Source organism: Syngnathus leptorhynchus, chromosome 6, assembly GCF_054491065.1.
Source record: "Syngnathus leptorhynchus isolate UIUO chromosome 6, UIUO_Slep, whole genome shotgun sequence".
Taxonomy (NCBI): Eukaryota; Metazoa; Chordata; class Actinopteri; order Syngnathiformes; family Syngnathidae; genus Syngnathus; species Syngnathus leptorhynchus.
Window position 1 is genome coordinate 4,392,802 of NC_141200.1, and position 18,496 is coordinate 4,411,297.

The 18,496-nt window shown below is 41.9% G+C and overlaps 2 protein-coding genes across 6 annotated transcripts in view; one reads left to right on the forward strand and one right to left on the reverse strand.

The window, feature by feature from the left end:
• Positions 1–18,496, reverse strand: part of tln2b (talin 2b) — a 64,997-nt gene that overhangs the window by 42,228 nt on the left and 4,273 nt on the right. The gene's annotated exons all lie outside the window — the stretch shown is intronic.
• Positions 14,175–15,606, forward strand: c2cd4a (C2 calcium dependent domain containing 4A). The gene has a single exon (XM_085914874.1). It carries the CDS (start codon positions 14,175–14,177, stop codon positions 15,498–15,500), a length of 1,326 nt encoding a protein of 441 aa, XP_085771000.1. The 3' UTR covers positions 15,501–15,606.

Sequence of the window (18,496 nt, forward strand, 5' to 3'; positions counted from 1 at the left end):
TTCATAATGTGATTCTAATGTTAAATGTTTTCCTTTTGAAGTTTTAATTTGGTAATGCACAGTAAAGTAAAACTCAAATTGAGATAAGTTAATAATTCTGTCTGAGATCTGTCCAATTGCTTCCTTACTATGCTGCTAAGATGATGTGGATATTCTGCCGTGTTTTTTGTAAAGATGCTGTATGCAAGATGATTGACAGTCACGACTTTGCCTGCTGATTGGTTGTTTTTCCTCGGGTGCTGCAAAATCTAGTGGTCCATTTTTTTTTTTTATTGCAAACTGACCCTTAAAGTACATCTGAGGAAGAACAAAAACATTTTATAATGACTTTAATATTGCAAGTTGACCATCAAGAGCATGCTTGCAGTTTCACCCCCCATAGCGAATTTTCTACAAACAAAAGGCGGCCGGAGTTGATCATTAGGAGCAGCCGCTCGACCGACTGACCGGCCGGCCGGCGCTTGAGTGAGAGGTTCTCCATCTCACAGGGGAAGTCTAGAGGAAACAAGCCCGCAGGCAAAAGGATCCTGAGTTTCACTCTACCTTTAACCTGATTACTGTAACGAGCTGAGCGACCGGTGGATGCACGCCACACAAACATGCTGCATTCACTCACGGCTGAAAGCACGGACGGCTCTGTTGTGTATGTCAAAATATGCTTATTTTTATTTCATCAAAAAAAGACCTTGAAAATGACACAGCTAGGCATTTCATTTAATAAGTGTTTAAAAGAGCGGAGATCGTGTGTGTGTGTGTGTGTGTGTGTGTGTGTGTGTGTGTGTGTGTGTTCAATAGCCCCAAATTAAAATAAACAAATAAATACATCTTTAAATAAACATAAATAAATATTTAAATAAACAAATACAATGTACTTTTGGAATATGCAAAAAAATATATATTTGTTTCTATACTTTTATATATTTATATACAAGTATGAAACAAAAACAACCTAGAATTGGAAAAGAATCAAGTCATATTGATTCTCTTGATTTTTAGTACTTTTCATATTTTATGGCACACATGTTGCATAAATAAATAAATAAATAAATAAATATATAAATATATCACCCCCATGATATCATCACTATATATATATATATATATATATATATATATATAGTGATATATATATATATATATAGTGATATATATATATATATATATATATATATATATATATATATATATATATATATATATATATATATATTTATATATATATATATATGGTCAAGATTCATTCTCTGAGCAGGTCCACACGGAGAAGTCAAAGGAGGAGGGCCTTGCTCAAGGTCACTCCTGTTGCGGTAAAGGGTAAAGGGGGGGCGGGCGCCGCTTTTTCACTCGCACCCTCCAATTTGGTCCGTGCTCGACGGTGGGATCGATTGCAGAGCTCGGTGACACGGCAGCCATCAGGGACTGTGGAATGATAAAGACCTCCGACCATTTTTACCCCTGTAATGTCTGAGTAAAATGAGACTCAAGAGCTTTAAAAGGAGCCAATTGTTTTTAGTGGGCCGTTTCATGCATCTGTCTGTTTCATGCTTGACGGGCTTAATGAAGCACAACTAACTACAGTGTTTGCTGGCCTGCCTGCAGAGTACCACAGAGATGTGAAACAAACCATGTTGAATGAGATGCCACGACTATTAGGAGCGGCCCTCTTGCTCTTCAATACTTTAATTATCTTTTTGGACCGAGCTGGGAAGCGCGTGGAGATGTCATTCAAATTGAATCCATTTCTAACACTTTCCTTAATTGATTTGATATGAGGTCATAAGTCAAACTTGAGTTTGGATCATTGCGTGTTTTGTTACAAAATTCGGATTAAAATTATGATCAGATGCAGTGTTTTCATGGACACTAAGAATTATGTTCGTGCATTCAACGTTTGATCGGAACAAATCGCTTTGACATGCGCAGATTGACCAAATATGCTGGAAGTAGTAGTAGAAGAAGAAACCATAGCGCCAACAAAACATCGCTCTATTCATACTTGAAACATTAGCGTTATTTAGCGTAATTCTTATTATTTTACTTAGCTATTTTTTTGTATACATTATTTTTATTTGTTATTATTTTATTTATATTTATTATTATTATTATGTTGTATTTATTTTTCATTTTTATTTATTTTATTCCTAATGGAGCTGCAACGTATCCCGCAGACTCATTCGAGAAAAAAAACTCAGATCGGAATAGGCTCGATTCAATCGGAATATTCCGAATGGCCTGTGTAGCATTTTTTTTGCCTTTTTATTCCAATTTACCCAAATAAATTCATCCATGTAAAAATAGCCACAGTTAAGACCGAAAGGCGCACGGCATGCTATGAAAGCGCTCAGGCACACAATTCAACCCTGCTCAGTTGTAGAATAACCAGACAAGCCATCAATTCCATCAGTGCAGCTCTGCGGGTCTCTGACAAGGCTACAATCATCTGACAGGACCACCGCCCGTAGCAAGGAACCAACACAGTAGCTTGCGTTAACAAGACAAAGATACTTTGTAAAAACAGCAGCAACATTGACCACCACCTCGTCTTTGACTTCCATTAAATGCTGTCTCTCTCCAGCTTCTTTTAATCTCTCTCTTTTTATTTTTTATTTTTTATGGCATCATCATGTAATCAAGATGCAGCCACCCAAGGAGCAGCACTGAGAGAGTGGCAGAAAATGAAATCATTGTGGTGTGTCCTCACTGGGTGTTATTTCATGGCATGGCACGGTCACAACAGATGTAGCTGTAAAGCAGATTTATGAAAGCATAACGCTGGAAAGAGCACAGCGCTAACTCGGAGCTTCATAGTGCTGCTCCTGGGGTCTGTCATTTAGATGGACGTGCCTTGTATTAGCGTCGGTAGCTTGTGTGCTTTTAAACGATTATTACGATATTCACGGCATGGATCCTGAAGACACTCTTTACTATGTGAAACAAAAATAGCCTCCGGGAAAAAAAATGTCGGGAAAAGAAGAATCAATCGGTTTGTGTTATTAGTATGCTCCTCCATGATACACGCTGATGAATTTTGTATATGAGAAGTCATTACATAAAACGTGTTTGATTTTATTAATGGACAGTTGATGTGCTTTTTTTGTGTCTGTTCCAATATCATAACTGAAAATTAGGCTTTTTTCTTTCCATTCCAAATGAAAATAAGCATAACAGAATCACTTTAAGCACCAATGTATGACATCACGCTTGAGACAAACGATTCAGACACGTCCGCATTTCGGTAATGTCTCAAAAGTGTCTGGATGAAAAATGGAACGAGTTATGTCCAGATCAAATTAACGACAGATGTTTTAGACAAGGACATATATCGAGTGACGTTATATCCATTAAACTTGAAGTGCTTTTCTCTCAAGCAAAGCGTAGCCAACTTTTGATTGAACTCTCCTTTAGCATGCTAAGTAAAAGTACATCCGGGCGTTTGCGTTTAAGGGTCGACTAACCGCGTGGGTTGTCTACAAGAGAGACATCGACGTACCTGCCTTTTTTTTTTGCGCTTGCTGAAAAACAGTGATTCCGAATGATTAGTTCCGCACTCTGTGGGGACTGGAGGCGGATGTGTAATTCTATTAGTCCTGTATGGTTCATCTCCAGAGGGAGAGACATGTGCAGGCCTTGTATCGGAACATTACCTGTTGGCGTAAATCATTACGGCTGTTGCTTTCATTTAGAGATGGGCTCATTCGCAAATAAAATGTTGTTGTTTTTTTATTTAAAGCCGGCGACTGTAGGCAGGTGAGCTTTTTTTCGAGAAAACGCACCCAGCGTGATGTTTGTGTGCCTCTCGCATCAATGCAACGTATCGTCAAGGGAGACGAACATTTTCTAGTGGATTGTGCTACGAAAATAATTGTGCTTGATTTGTGCTTAAGTGGCATTTTACCCTCAAAGGTATCCGATTCACTCCATCAAAACATTTTTATCTAAGGCATCCATTTCACTTTCCAAGCTTACCTCGGTTGATAATGGTCCAAGAAATACATATAAATGATAATAAATACACTGCACGCTTCTCGGTTTTTCTCTATGATCATAAATGCCAGAGATTATCCTAGTCATCGGAAAATAATGTCATTAATCCCTCATGTGACAGCCTAGCATTTGATACTGAATCAAATCGGGCAGGGATGAACACAATGAAACATGTCGGAGGAAATGTACTATAATCAGCTACTTCAAAGTGAAAGCAACGGGCGTTTTTTAAAAGACATTTGACCCTAAACAAAGGAGGGAGCAGCAAACAGCTGTCAGAATGTGACATGTTCAACGTAAAAAAATGAAATCATCTTCACAGGCAGGAACATGTTTCTATATGTATCTTTTAAAATGCAGTATAAGTGCCTTCCTGTATATTACCCCGCCCCCTTTTAGCAGTGCTTTAAAGAGACTCAACAAATTCCCCAAGAAGAGAGAAAGAAGCGCTTGGCAGGGGTGGGAAGAAAAAAACTCTCACTTTGAGGGAAAGAAAAAAAAAGAATCGAGCAGAAACAGACTTGGGGTGGAGCAGCGATCCGCCTCAAGTGGCTAGCTTGCAAAATAGCGTTATCGTCCAATAGCTTTAGCATTCCATAGCTAACCATTTGTCAAAAAATATATATATATCCACAAATTTTATGGAATTAGTTTCAATATGATGTCGTATTCCTCACCTACACTAACTACAGAAAATGTATTTCTTGTGTGAGACAGCGTGAACAGAACTTTAGCTGCTGTGATCCAAGCTGACTATTTTCATCTTCCACCACGCAAATATAAGGATGTGCCTTGAGGTGCTTGGAGAATCTGACAATATGCCAGATACAACCAAGTCCTTGAAACATTCCATTACTGACCTTTGGTCTTCCCATCTTGCTAACAAAACAGAAAAAAACTATGGCTACAAAACCATTCATTAACCCAATTGACATTTGTGACACGTCTCTTGATAAAATAAGATTTTGTGCGATTTCCATGCAGCCCATCAGAAATTCCATTTCATACATTCTATGTATTTGTACTTCTCGCAACAGTGATGTCAATGTGTCCCAAAACTTATGATGCACATAAGACGAAATGTCTCACATTTGCAGGATAATGTATCATCGTACACAGAATCCCGTCCACTCTTGTTGTAGAGCGTCAAAAAGGCAATTTATCACGAGAACAACGAGCACTTGTGTTGATGCCTCGCTGACATCCAGCAAACATCGCAGTGATAAAGATGAAATACTTTGACCTTGTGTACATTTCCCAACTGCCGGGTTGGCTGAATGACTTTTTTTTTTCTCGTAACAGTTCCACACATGTTTCTCAGCAGCGTGAATCAATGTCGCCAAAGAATAGCCGAGGGGGAGAAATTAGAGCACATAATGGAAAGGGAAACAATGATGTCTATTTTTGTCAGAGTTATACTGTAATCCCGAGCATCTTTTCTGCGCTACGTTTCATCGATCTGAAAGCAGGCAGGCTCATGGAGTGCAATTATATGCTGTTTAAAAAAAAAGAAGAATGGCACAACCATCTTTTCCGATGCGATGCTAATGCTTTGTGATATTCATGCAAAATGCATCGTAGGCGCGCCGAGGTCAGACAACATCTAGCATTAAAAAATTCGATTTAGATACAAATTAAAATAGTTATAATATAAGACAGCATTTTAAAGAATGCCTGTCAAAAATAAGACATCTGCATTTGCTCAATCCAACCGGATGATCTTTTATTCTGCTAAGCATTTAAAACTGATACTGTGCTCAACGTAGAGACGGGCCATGATATCTGAGGATAAGGTCACCTCGTTTACAAGGTCACATTCATGTTGGAAGATTAACAGATGGTAGGTAGTTTATATGATGCAGAGAATCCTTGTGTCCACTTGATCTGGTGGATAATATAATATGAATATTACAACAGCGTAATAGAATGGTGTAAAACGACATAAACAGCTTTTCAGTAAATACAGTTGCAGCGAAACTAGCGACTTTTAATCGATTTTATTAACAACCGCATGCTTTCTGACAGATGTGCTCAGCCAAAATAAATGACATAATTGAGCCAATTCAAATAGGATTGCACTAGGGCTTCATTCAAATAAAAAGTACTGTAATTAAACCTGCTACTTTGGCGTTTATTTCAAAAGCCGACAGTTTTCGATGCCTCATTACAAAACAATGGCATCATTTGGTTAATGTCGGTGTTCCTTTCATTCCATTGTGCTCTTAACACAAAAGACTTGATGGCCTGCTGAGTGATCAATCGAGCAGATTTGAGATTCTCCAGTTATGCCGTGACCTCGCGTGTCATCTTCATCACCGTGCTTTGTTCTATACTTTCCGATCACGATTTATAAATAGGCAAGAATTGCTTCAGCGAAATTACATCACCCATATACTGTACATTCCTCAAGGGGGCATTGTGGTATTCATTAAAGGGACAATGTATGCAATCAATACACAACACAGAGCCTAACTAAAGACTACAGGGCCGGCCGGTTTGAACTAATTCAAAACATAATCAGCATATCAATGCACAATTGTGCTGATAAGCAGGATCAATAATAGCTAACTCTGATTGAGGCCAGACCAGCACTTTCTAGAGAAAAGATGTTTGAGAAAAAAGGCTGAAGGCTAACAACAGGACAACTTCTTCCATCTCCAATAACGCAGTAATAAATGTAACTCAAAATACTTATCCGCTAGAGGGGAAGTTGTCAATTTACCCTGAACAAGGTCAAGCTAGCATGGACAAGGCTAAAGTAACACAATCAGCACACATGATAGCATTCTACGGGCCAATCACAAATCATTTGGGTGAGAAAGTGTCAGCGCGGTCCCCAGTGATTGCTGAGCGGTGGGTGACACTACAGAGCGTTCTCAAAGTCAGCGGCACTCACACTCCAAGACAGCAGGGGAGTCCGCTGACACCCCTGGAACCTCCCACCTTCCCTTCCAGCTGCCACACACGAAAAAAAAAAACCCAAACAGACCCTGAATTCACTTTGACGTCAAAATACCGGCTTGTCATTTTCCTCGAGACCCGTCTGACTGCGCCATTGGATGCCGATATACTCCCATCACTGTCGCATAGTAACTGACCTTTTCTTCTTTAATAAAAAAAAAAAAGTGTTAACCTTAAATCTACATTGGTAATCTATAGCGGTTAGTTAATGCATTGTAGGGCTCATGAATATACTTGACAATTGTAATTGAATGTCCAATGGGAATGATTGTTTTTAGAATTGTATTATTGATCAATCTAAAAATGTATCGCATGCAGTTCGATTACATTTTTGTAAACCACTCGGGGGCAGGAAGTCAAAAAAAGACCCGGCATCATCACTGTCAGTCGTCAAGGCCAGAACATAACAGAGAATTTACGACAGGGGAGAAAAAAATCTCATTTCGGGAGGGGGGGCTAGGGCAGTTCTAGGGCACCCCTAGAACCGCCCATGGTCTCTTCTAAACACTCACTTAAGTTACAAAGGTGATTCCAGTCACTGTGTGGTGTCAGTAGCACAAACAAAATGAGCGTTTCAAGTGACATACTATGCTAACACAACCCTCATGGTCAGCTATATTTGGCTGTGACGTCATCTACCACCGACGTGGATCGATAACTATCGATCATCGCTGCCCTTGTCGCCGACCTGTGACACTTGGGAGTATTCCTCAGAGACGTCATGAAGCGTTTGGCATGCTAATAAGAAGGGCAAGCTCATCAAAGCATTCACCGGAAAATATGATATAGCTATTTGAATTTATACTTCTTAATTCGGAATTAATTGGACAATAGCCTCAAGAACAGAAGCGTTTGAGCATTAGCACGTGTAAGGGATATTATTCACAGAGTGTAAGCAGACATATTGGAATAAAGGAAAAAAAAAAACAGATGATTAAATGCTCAATGGATTGTGTGACTAACAAGATCTGCAGCGGCTGTTTGAGCTGGAAACCAAGAACACAATGAGAAAGTATTGACTCAAACAGAAAAGCATACATTATATCCCCAAGAGCAAATGACATGGCCAACATCCTCGATGTTTCGCAATCATTCAATTTGGAGTGCGCAAACATGTCCGAGACAAAAGAGCTTTGGTTTTGCCACCATGTCACGTGATCTTCAGCAGACATCACATGATCTGTAATGCTGATAATCACTTTGCTTCAAAGTCAAGGTGCATACGATCATACTTCATAATGCAGGTCTCAGAAATTAAATATGTCAAAATTCTTTCATTTTTTTTTTTTTTTTTTAATTCCACAAATTCTTTTGAACAAATTCAAATATTGCTCACTCAGAATCCGCCATGATACATACCGTACCAACTCTCTTGGCTGAATTGTAGTCAACTATGACATAAACTTAATGAAAGTAAGCCACCGTTTAGCTGAAAACACAAATATTTACAGCCAAGAGCATCCTTGTATGAAAAAAAATAGATTACTATTTATGTAAGCCGACATCTGGCGCACCGGGGGAACCCTAATGTGCATTAGCTTTGAGGCCGCTAACCCACTTTAGGCCCACGGCCCGTGTCCAGTAGAAAACCTGCCGTCGAGTACTCGCTCCGACATCCCGTCTGACCTGCTGAGGAGAAGCGCCACAGGCCGGGCAAGTGCCACGAACCTGAACCTCACGGCGCTCGCATCACCTGACCTACTTCTTGCTAATGTGATGCTAGCAATGCTGCATGGGCGGTAAATAGCATTGTATTGAAAAATCGCTGACACATTTTGAAGGAAGGAGTCTTTTCACATTTGATTGTTACCCTTGCGCATAAATCATAATACCATTATGTGGATTATCATAGTAACTCTCGATTGACAGCAAGGATTATTTAGCTTTTTTCGTTTGTACAAAAACTTGTCTAGAGGTTAATGTAGACACGTGATTCCCAATCAGTGTTGCCAGAAGAGTGGCATTTTTTATTAGGTGGTGCGTTCAGAGATTTGAGCCTTGGCTCACTAAATGTTGATGTTGATGTGTCGCTAAAGTGCACAAAATGGTGGGATGCAACCAGAGATGTCAACACCTGCACAACCGAGGACGACGTAAACATGCTTAACCATTAGTGGCTGTGTGTATAATGATTTCCATCCACCATGAGTGCTTCGAGAAAAGCGCTATATAAATCCAATACGCAATTATTCCATTCATCAACAAACGTATTCAATTCCACTGAAAAGCCAACCAATGACCTTGCAAGGAGAATCCATGCTGACATTCTAGCCAATCCATTTTTTTTCCCATTTCATTTAAATAATAAAACTAACAATCCAACATCTTCAAATTACAAATATGAGCACGCATTAAAACTGAAAATAGGGAGAGGTTGCTAATAAAAAGAAAATGACCCATGTGCAATAAATCCCCCCCCCCCCCTCCACATCGACTGCCTGCCACATCCATCTGCTGGGAAATACACAGGAAATCGTGAATTCCGATTGATGGAGAAACGGGAGAGGGAGAGTGGCAGCCTGCGTCTATACATCTCGCCGGTGTTGTGTAGAGAACCATCTGGAAGCGGGCCAGGCCCCGAAGTGATCACAGAGACAGCAGTGAGAAAACGCCACAGGACGGATCTATTTCAGCTGTAAACAAAGAGGCGGGGTCACGTCGACACCATGGGCTGTATTTGAGTTGCCGCCTCCTACGCGCTCCTGCGTTAAATATGGTTCAACAATCACATTCTCTAGTGCACTCCTTGGGGGAGAAAAAAAAAAAAAAAAACCCACTTTCCACCCTCCATTTGAATGTCCGGAGAAATTCCACCTGGAATTATTATGATGACAACTGTATGAACAAAATCCATCTATTTTCTACAATGTTTGTTCTCATGAGGTCTACAGGTAAGCTGAAGCGCCTTTAAACAATCATGAGGATGTCGGATTAAACCAAGTCAAGCACGAGGAGAACAAGACAACTCCACATGGGAAGGCCTGAGCTGACATTCGCACTGTGAACGTCTCAAGTGTGAAGCGGACGTGCTAACGTGTTGCACATAAACGAAATCAACACCCTACAAAATCTTACTGGTAATGATCACCACTTTTGTATGCCTGAATCTTGTCAACCACATCAAATGATTTATTTAGATAGTTACAGCCCAAATAAATATTGGGAAAATTGATTCACTTACATTATCAGTAAGAAATAAGCAGGGGTGGTCACTTTATTAGGTACAGCTGCACAATAACAATGTTGGAAATTTTGATTGACGTCGTATAACAAAATGGTGTGCTTTTACTTTGAAGTCTTGGCATGACATCATGCTGTGAGTTCTATTCACAAGGAAAAATATTTCGACCATTCCTTCGTGACATTGTGCAGTTAAACCTAATCGTAGACGTCCGGGCATAGGCTTCGGGAAAATAATGATCGCAAACGCATCGTACATTACAGCTCTAATTAAGTTAGTGCAGCACAAATATAGACAACTGTTCTAGCAATAAATGGTCCAAATAGATCTTGCATGCATTTCTTTCCCCCCCCGTTCACCATGCTACTGAGGAGTTCCACACATTGCTTCTATCCGGCAGACTTACAGTATCAGTGAGGGAGAGCCTCTCCACAAATTGTCCTCCCACCCAACATCCGGAGCCTTAAAGCTATCAGAGTCGCAGCTGTCTGCATCCTGCTGAGACAGCGTGAGTTTCCCCGCTTGCATCACTGGGGTAAAAACATACCAGATTTTTCTTTTATCTCTCCCACAGCCCTAGTATCCTTGAATTGACCCTGGATATCCAGGGGATGATGTCACAGCGAAGGGGGGGGAGGGGGTGTTAACACAGCAGTCAAATGAATATTATGATAGATTGATGCACAGTCAAGGGAGTTTAGCGTAGCTAGCCGGACTGACGTAAAAAAAATTCAAAACACCTCGAAGTGTTGTTAGATTGACTCGACAGTAAGTTGAACTCGTGATAAAGTTAGTTATGATGAGCTTGAATATGAAGAGACGCTCCTTCCAGGCACAAGCGCTAATCTTCCCCCCGCATCATTGACCTTCAGTCAACTTAAAGGTGAGTATTGTGTTTTAAATGCTAATCTAGTGCAGTTAATTAGCTCAGTCGCTGCATCGAATGTTTATATTCGGCGAGTGGAAGCCGAGCATTTATTGTCGCCCGAGGTTTGGTGTGGTGTGGAAGAGACTCAGGTTTGGAAACACTATCGCTAATCCTCACAGTGATTTTGACTCAGCGTTCACACTCAAATTCACATTGAATCTGGTTTAAGCAGAGCATCCAACTCAAGGCCTGGGGGCCAGATTTGGCCCATCCTCTCATTTGAAGTGGCCCGTTAAAATGAACCATAGTTACTCCATGTTCCGGAGTTGAACTTTCTCGCTCCCAAAACACCATTTAAAACAAATAAAGATGTCCAAACTATTTTTCTTGACTTTGTAGTTCATCTCTTATCTATGTGGCTCAACATGTCATTCAAAACAATTATATATAATGAGGCAATTATATACACAGTTAATAGCCCCTTGTGGCCGGAGACAGAACCAAGTTTGACACTTCAGATGCATAGTTTAGTGAACATGCGTGATTTTGAAATCTGTGTGAGTGTGCGTGGGGGGGGGCGTGCGACATGCCTCCTACCTCTACCTAAAAAAAAAAAACCCTCCGAGGCAGACGTGCAATCTACCTTTCAAACTTGACCTAAGAAACCTTAAATCAGCGGTCACATCAGTACTGCACGCCTTCACACTGGCAAAATGTCAACTAGGATCCACGCAGCATCCAGGTCAAGTCCAAGTTAGTAAACCATGACACATTTTCTCGTGCAGGGCAGCGAGGATGCTGAGAGCTGCGAGCACCGTTCAGCCTCGACCAAATGCGGGGACTGACTCCACTTGCAAATGCGACGAGAAAGCAAGTAGGTCACTTAGAAATTCAACTGAGCAGTCACTGTCAAAAAGAGGTCGGTCCTTCAAAAAAAAAAAATCGTTGAAGAAAACCCCTACTCGAGAAGGTTTTGGGAGATTCTAAATGGGAGCGATGTTAGATCCAAAGCGAGCGAGCGAGCGCTTGCGAGCGGTGAAGTGAGCCATTAAAAGCCCGATAAGCACGGGGAGAGGTCGTCTGCAAAGCGAAGAGGAGGATGACATGTTTCCAGTCCAAATATGCTGGATGAAGAAGCACCGAACCATCCACGGAAAAAGAGTGAAGGTGAGTTCCTACCTGCTGTAGGTCCGCGTCTTGTTGAAAAGCAAGCGAGCTCACGGCGAGGCGACGCACACACATTACTTACGCGCGCGCGTTCACACACATTCTCTCTCTCTCTCTCTTTCTGGCTCTCTCTATTTTACAAACACACACACGCGCGAGCGCGCGCGCACCCCTGCCTGCTCTTCATCATCATCAAGCCCCTCCTCATCCGTCTACACATGCAAGGATGAGGAAGAGGAGAAGGCATCTTTGCATGTTGCTTTTTGAGACTGATCATCACTGAGATGACCCACACGGTGACATTTGTTGGACTGAATTGAACGGAGTCAAGTTGAGTCATGTGACGCACGCACGCGTCCAGATATATTTGACTCGATGTGAAAAATGCAATGGGAAAAACGGTGATGATCTAAATGTAAGGTCACCAAACTGCAATAAGGGGTTTTGTATCAGGATTTTTAATTTTGTCTTATCAAATATTAAAAAAATAACATGCACCAAATTAAATGCAAAATTCTTAAAACACGCACAAGTGATTTAATTTGGAATAATTAATCGTATATATGTGATATAGGTGTCAAACATTCTTCCTCAGTTTAGCATCTCTCTGGATGGACAGTGCCAGACTTAAAAAGGTTTTATACTCCCCCTGCCGGAGTCTAGGATGAACTGTCACAGCGTCTTATATATTTTTTTCCATCTTAATTTTAGTGTGATTATCACATTTTATATTTTCATTTTTTGATTACGATATATATTAAAATCATCTGTTAAGATTTGGACTTTGCAACTTGAATGTCAATTGAGTCCGGTTACAGATCTCTCTCTTTTTTTTTTTTTTTTAAGTCCTTTCCAGCAATTGCTCTCTGTCTGCCTGCGGTACGCTTGATTTGCTAATGTCCTTCAGTAACTTGGAAAACATTTCGGAGAAATTCGCCCTTCGCATGTTCTTGCAACTTTATTTATAAAGCACTTTAAAACAATCCCCGATGTTCTGTCATTCTGCACTTTGATGCTTTGTCGCCACTAACAACCAATTTCATCCACTTGAACCTTGTTCCCTGCCGACACCCATTATGGCTGGAATTATCTATCACCCGAGATAGACGAGGACATTATTTACTTCTCAAAAACACATTTTAACACAGCAGGAGATTATGCCGTTAGTAGCGAGTCTGTTTTCAGATTTTCTGGAGATTATATATATTATCTACACTGTGTTAGGAGATTGACGGTCCACTGTCATTATCTGTCCCACCACAAGAGGGCAGGCGTTGAGAAAAGATGTGTATTGCACACAGGATAGAGCAGTGGGTGATCCAAGCCACATATTTTACAATAGAAAAAAAAAAAATCCCACAGCACACTCACAAAAAAAGGAGGAATATGTAAATAGAATGATTCTTGCTTCTACTTTTTTGAAGCTTCATGAAGGGTTTTGAACTCAAACACTTCCCGAGAGTGATTGTGTGTGTGATTGGGAATCCCCACAAGCTGCTTCCAAAGATGATGTTAACTCAAAATCAGGTCATCCCAATGCCAGTTTGGACAACTCATAGTTTTCTCTCTCCAAATATATTTCATTTCTTGGATACATTATGAAACGATAATATTTGGGGAATAAACGGTAACCAATGCAGGAGCTCTGTTGTGCTTCGAGATGTTTCCGGAGCAACCTGGAGGGCGAGGAGAGAGGGAGGATCCAGTGCAGGAGGGGGGTGTGTTTTACATTCACAGCTTTCTTGCTTGATTTAACCTGTCTGCCTCCCTCAACATATGTTCAAAGCCGCTGGCTGCTGTCGAAAAAAGACTGAGATTTCTTCCCGCGGGCTGAACTTCTAGCTGGAGCTTTTGATCGATCCTACCCAGGGAAATCTGTATCCAAACTATATAAGGTAAGGTGATGCTTCCACAAAGTTTGTGATTTTATATCAATTTTTTTGGCGATATCACATGCTGACAAATGCATCGTTTCAATTGCAGCGACTTTCAAGAATTCAACCAGCAACATCTATGTGGGTAGTGGAGAAGATCCGTGTTTCAATGGAGAGCTCCATCCCGCCCGTGTCGTCAACAGAATTCAGCTTCAAGATCAGCGACATCATATTTGGGGACAAATCGGACAAAAACAAAAGAATTTCCCTCTTCCCTAACGTCATCACCCCGGACAACATCCCGGAATTCTGCATCCCGCCTACCATCCCGTCCTTACAGGAGGTGAGAAATCCAGAGCAGGGCCGAGCTGCCCGAGCCGCCAAAGCGAGCCATTGCGAGGTGGAGGTGCCGCACTACGAGGTCCCGAAACCGCACATTATCCAAGTGGAGAGCGTGGACGAGGGTCCCTTTGATGGCTGTAGTGATGAGGAGACTACAAACGCCGATCCTCAAAGCCAAGCCGCCTTGTCCCTCCCCCACATGGCCAAAGCGCAGACCTGCTACGGCTTTTGCACCTTACTGGAGAGCCCGCACACCAGGAGGAAGGAGTCTCTCTTCCACTCCGACCCGGGTTCCTCTCCCCTTCTGCTACCCAGGAGCCGATCGGCCACCTGCTCCAAAGTCACCTCGGGCGCCTCACCCTCACCTTCCTCCTTCAGCCTCAATACTCTGACCTCCCGTCTCTCGCCGAGAGGACACAACTGGCAGGGGGCGGCCGACAGCGACACGACATCTTCTACCGAGTCGTCCCCCTTCAGTTCGCCGCTTCTAACCAGATGCCCCGCCAAGTCATCTATCTTCAAGACGCTGAGCCATGAACTGTTGCTCTCTAGGAACATCAGGAAGGCCATGGTGTCCAGGAATAACTCCCTGTCTACAGACGAAGGCAGCTCGACCGACAACAGTCCCAACGTGATGAGGAGGGCATCGGACGGTTTAGGTGAAGGCCTCCCCAGCTGCTACAGCCTGGCGCCCCCGACCATCTTCCCCGTGGATTTGACTCTGCATAAAGAACGGGTCATGAAAGAAAGAATGGTGCCCATCGGGAAGGACGGCAGCCTGAGACTCTCGGCGGAGTACTGCCCCGACAACCAAAGACTGAGGGTCCGGCTGATCAGTGCCGAGGGCCTGTACCCTTTGTCCGTAGACTGCAAGATCATCAACTGCAGCGTCAGCATCTCGCTAGCTCCGGGGAAAGTCCAGAAGCAGCGCAGCACAGTCATCCGAAAGAGCCGCAATCCCATCTTCAATGAAGATTTCTTTTTCGACGGCATCTCGGAGGAAGACCTTGCCGGTCGCTCCCTTCGCTTCAAAGTGGTCAACAAAATGTCCACTTTGAAAAGAGACTATATGCTGGGTAGCTGTGATCTCCCTCTTCTTAGTCTTATCACCTTAAGCAATTAGTTCTTCCACATATGTTATTAAGGTATTAAATTATTTATTTTCAGGTGGATTTTTTTTTGTTGGGCAATGTGAGAACATTTTTTATTAATAAATAAATGATTGGAACATCAACCTGGTTTATGTTCAATTCAGTGTTTTTTTCCTACACAAACACTCCAAACATCAGAGTTATGATTTTAAAAGTCAAGTTAATAATAAAAAAACAAACATTTCTGTCAAGTTCCTTCAAACATTTCTCAAACATAAGTGAAGAACCATTTGTGCCAAAATGGCTGCTCCATCAAGCGTGAGAAAACAATCGTCTCATGTTTCTTCCTAAGCCGGCTGTTTTCATCCTGACCTTTTCCTCTGATTGAAAATATCACTAGAAACCAGAAACCTTCACGGGGGGGGTTTGCTTATGAATTTTGATTTCAGCACAGTAAACAAACTGTGGTTTTATCTACATATTGTCTTGTCTGCCATTATGAATTACTCCTATGAAAACAAATTCGCAACCCAAATCCCCCAAAAGTTACCCAACACTTGAAGTATCCACAATACAGATTTGATTTTATAACTAAGATGAACAAATTTCATACCTGGACGCTAATATTCAATCCGGGTATTTCATAATAACTGACAGTCCAAAAAAATAAAACCAGTTTTTTTTTTTCTCAGTGATGCTTTATCGTGAGAAATCAAATGCGACATACACACGCATGGCACCTTATGTTTGAACAACCGAGAAGAGCCACGGAGCCAAATGTCCCCTCGCGACACATCCTGCATTTTGCAGCAATAAAGCGCCAGCTTGGAAGCCGCCACTACCGCCGCTGGTTAATGTTTAATAGGTTTCTCGCTAGGCCTCGGAAATGCTGCGATAGAGAACTGACACGGCAGCATAACGTGATTATCGTGTGTCAATATCTATTGCGACTTCATCCGTGTCATAAAAACAATCAACTCATAGAGTGAGACACGCTTGGTAATGCAAATATACTTCATTGCAGATTGGATATTTTGAATTATGCATTTGCCAAAGAGGAAAATCGAACTTATCATGAGCCACTTTGAGGCTGAACCGATCATTCATGCGGCCACAAAGACCGATCCAGCCGCTGCTATTATGATGGAAATAAGGGCTTGTCTTTCCGCACTACGCGGACCGATAAATCAGTTTTTGCATGTAACCGGCAAAGACGAGCAAATACGCCGCAGCGTGCATTTCTCCAAAATAGCTTTTTTGGGGGTGGCAGGATGTGTTTTCAGGTTTTCCGTGGATCCAATTGGGCTGTTTTTGAGGCGAGTGTTAACTCATCTGTGATAAACGGAAATGGCCGCTGATACTATCGGTGGGATTTCCACTAATTTACATTGTAAAAGAAGCGAGCCCGTTGTGACGTCACAGCTCGCAGCTTGTCATCAATAGGCAAAGACAAAGCAATAACAGACTTAGTACTTATATAATGTGTTTAATTGAATGCCTGTATGGATGAATCGTATTTCAATCGACTGCTCGATCCAAGTTGGAGGTTTAGTGTCCCACGACTGATTGTTTTCATAAAGTGTTTCTAGGAAGTATGAAAACGATACAATCAATATTTCCATCTGTAAATATCAAAAGGGCAACGTGTGGCACTTAAAGCCGATGGTAAGAAGTGATATTCTGTTGTCGGCAGGAAACATCTGTGCGTCATAAATGTAAATGCAGAAAAAGGGGAAGTGCACTGGCTTAATTTGAAGTGTCTGAAAACAGTTGCTTGGTTACCTTCAGTTAACTGGATGCCTTTGCCATCACTAATGCATATTTACAAAGCAATTAGTTCGATAAAAAAAAAAACAATCGCTACAATTTGGAATTTTATCGATGTATTTTGAAATGTCAGGCTTGCTGTTTATGCCAACCCGCTCCGATTGCTAAAAAAAACAAAACAGCGTGATTGTGTTTTCATGCTGATATCAACAAAACTTGGCTCCTCCCCTTGAAATGGCTTACGTCTACTTTCCAATGTAAACACTCAGCTAGCTCTCTTTATCTGGGGCTTATGTTTTACCAGGTTTTCTAAAAACGTCACTCTAAATGTCAGTGTAAACACGTGGAAACCGATTAAATCGGTTTAATCTTTTTGTTCTCAAGGCGAGTGTTTGAAATGATAAATGCTTGAGAACAATTGTCGCCATTGGCCGCAAATTACAAATACATCGGAAACTAGAACATCAAGTGCTTCCCTTTTGACCTATTTATAAGAGGACGCGATATTCCATGATGTCACTGTTAGGTGCTGCGAGTTGTTTTAGGACCTTGAGATGACTTTTTATGGCTTCCACCTTCCAATTGTCAAACACGCTGAGCACAGGGGGGACAATATTAGAAGTGCGTCACAAGTCAGGTTGAGGACATTTCTCTGGAGATCATAGCATGTGAGAGCGAGGCAGAAAAATGATAAAAATCTCTCCGAACCATATTTGGGGAATAGGAGCAGACCTGACGTAAAGGGTTTTGTCAACATTGACTGGAACTTTGGCTTATCTACAGGACGTTGATTGCGATTGTATTGTTAAGCTCCGCCCATTTGGTCCCCCTTTGTGATCTGTTAGCGACAAAACAATCACACTGGAACCGGACCTCCTCTCATTTAATCACGCTTGTTCAACAGAGTCGTGACGTTTGAACTCTGGCGACCCCGATTTACCTTTTCAAGCCGTCGATCAGCCCGACCGACGGTGGCGGCTGCTTGCTGATCGGGTTTGAACATCACGTCAATGCGGAGGCTAATAATATCTCATCGGGAGTCTACCTGTCTGCGTTTTTCCTTCATCCCAATCGCATGGCAACAAGGCCCAGATTCAGCGGGGGGGAACCATGGTGATCCTGCCTTTCATGTGTGAGATGTTTTTATTTGACTCACACATTGATCCATCCAGGCTGCTCTTGGCTGAGCCATTCAAGTGCTCGTGCTACTTCCCATCCGGCGCCGGCTGTCAGTACATCGTACAATCACTCCCCCCCCCAA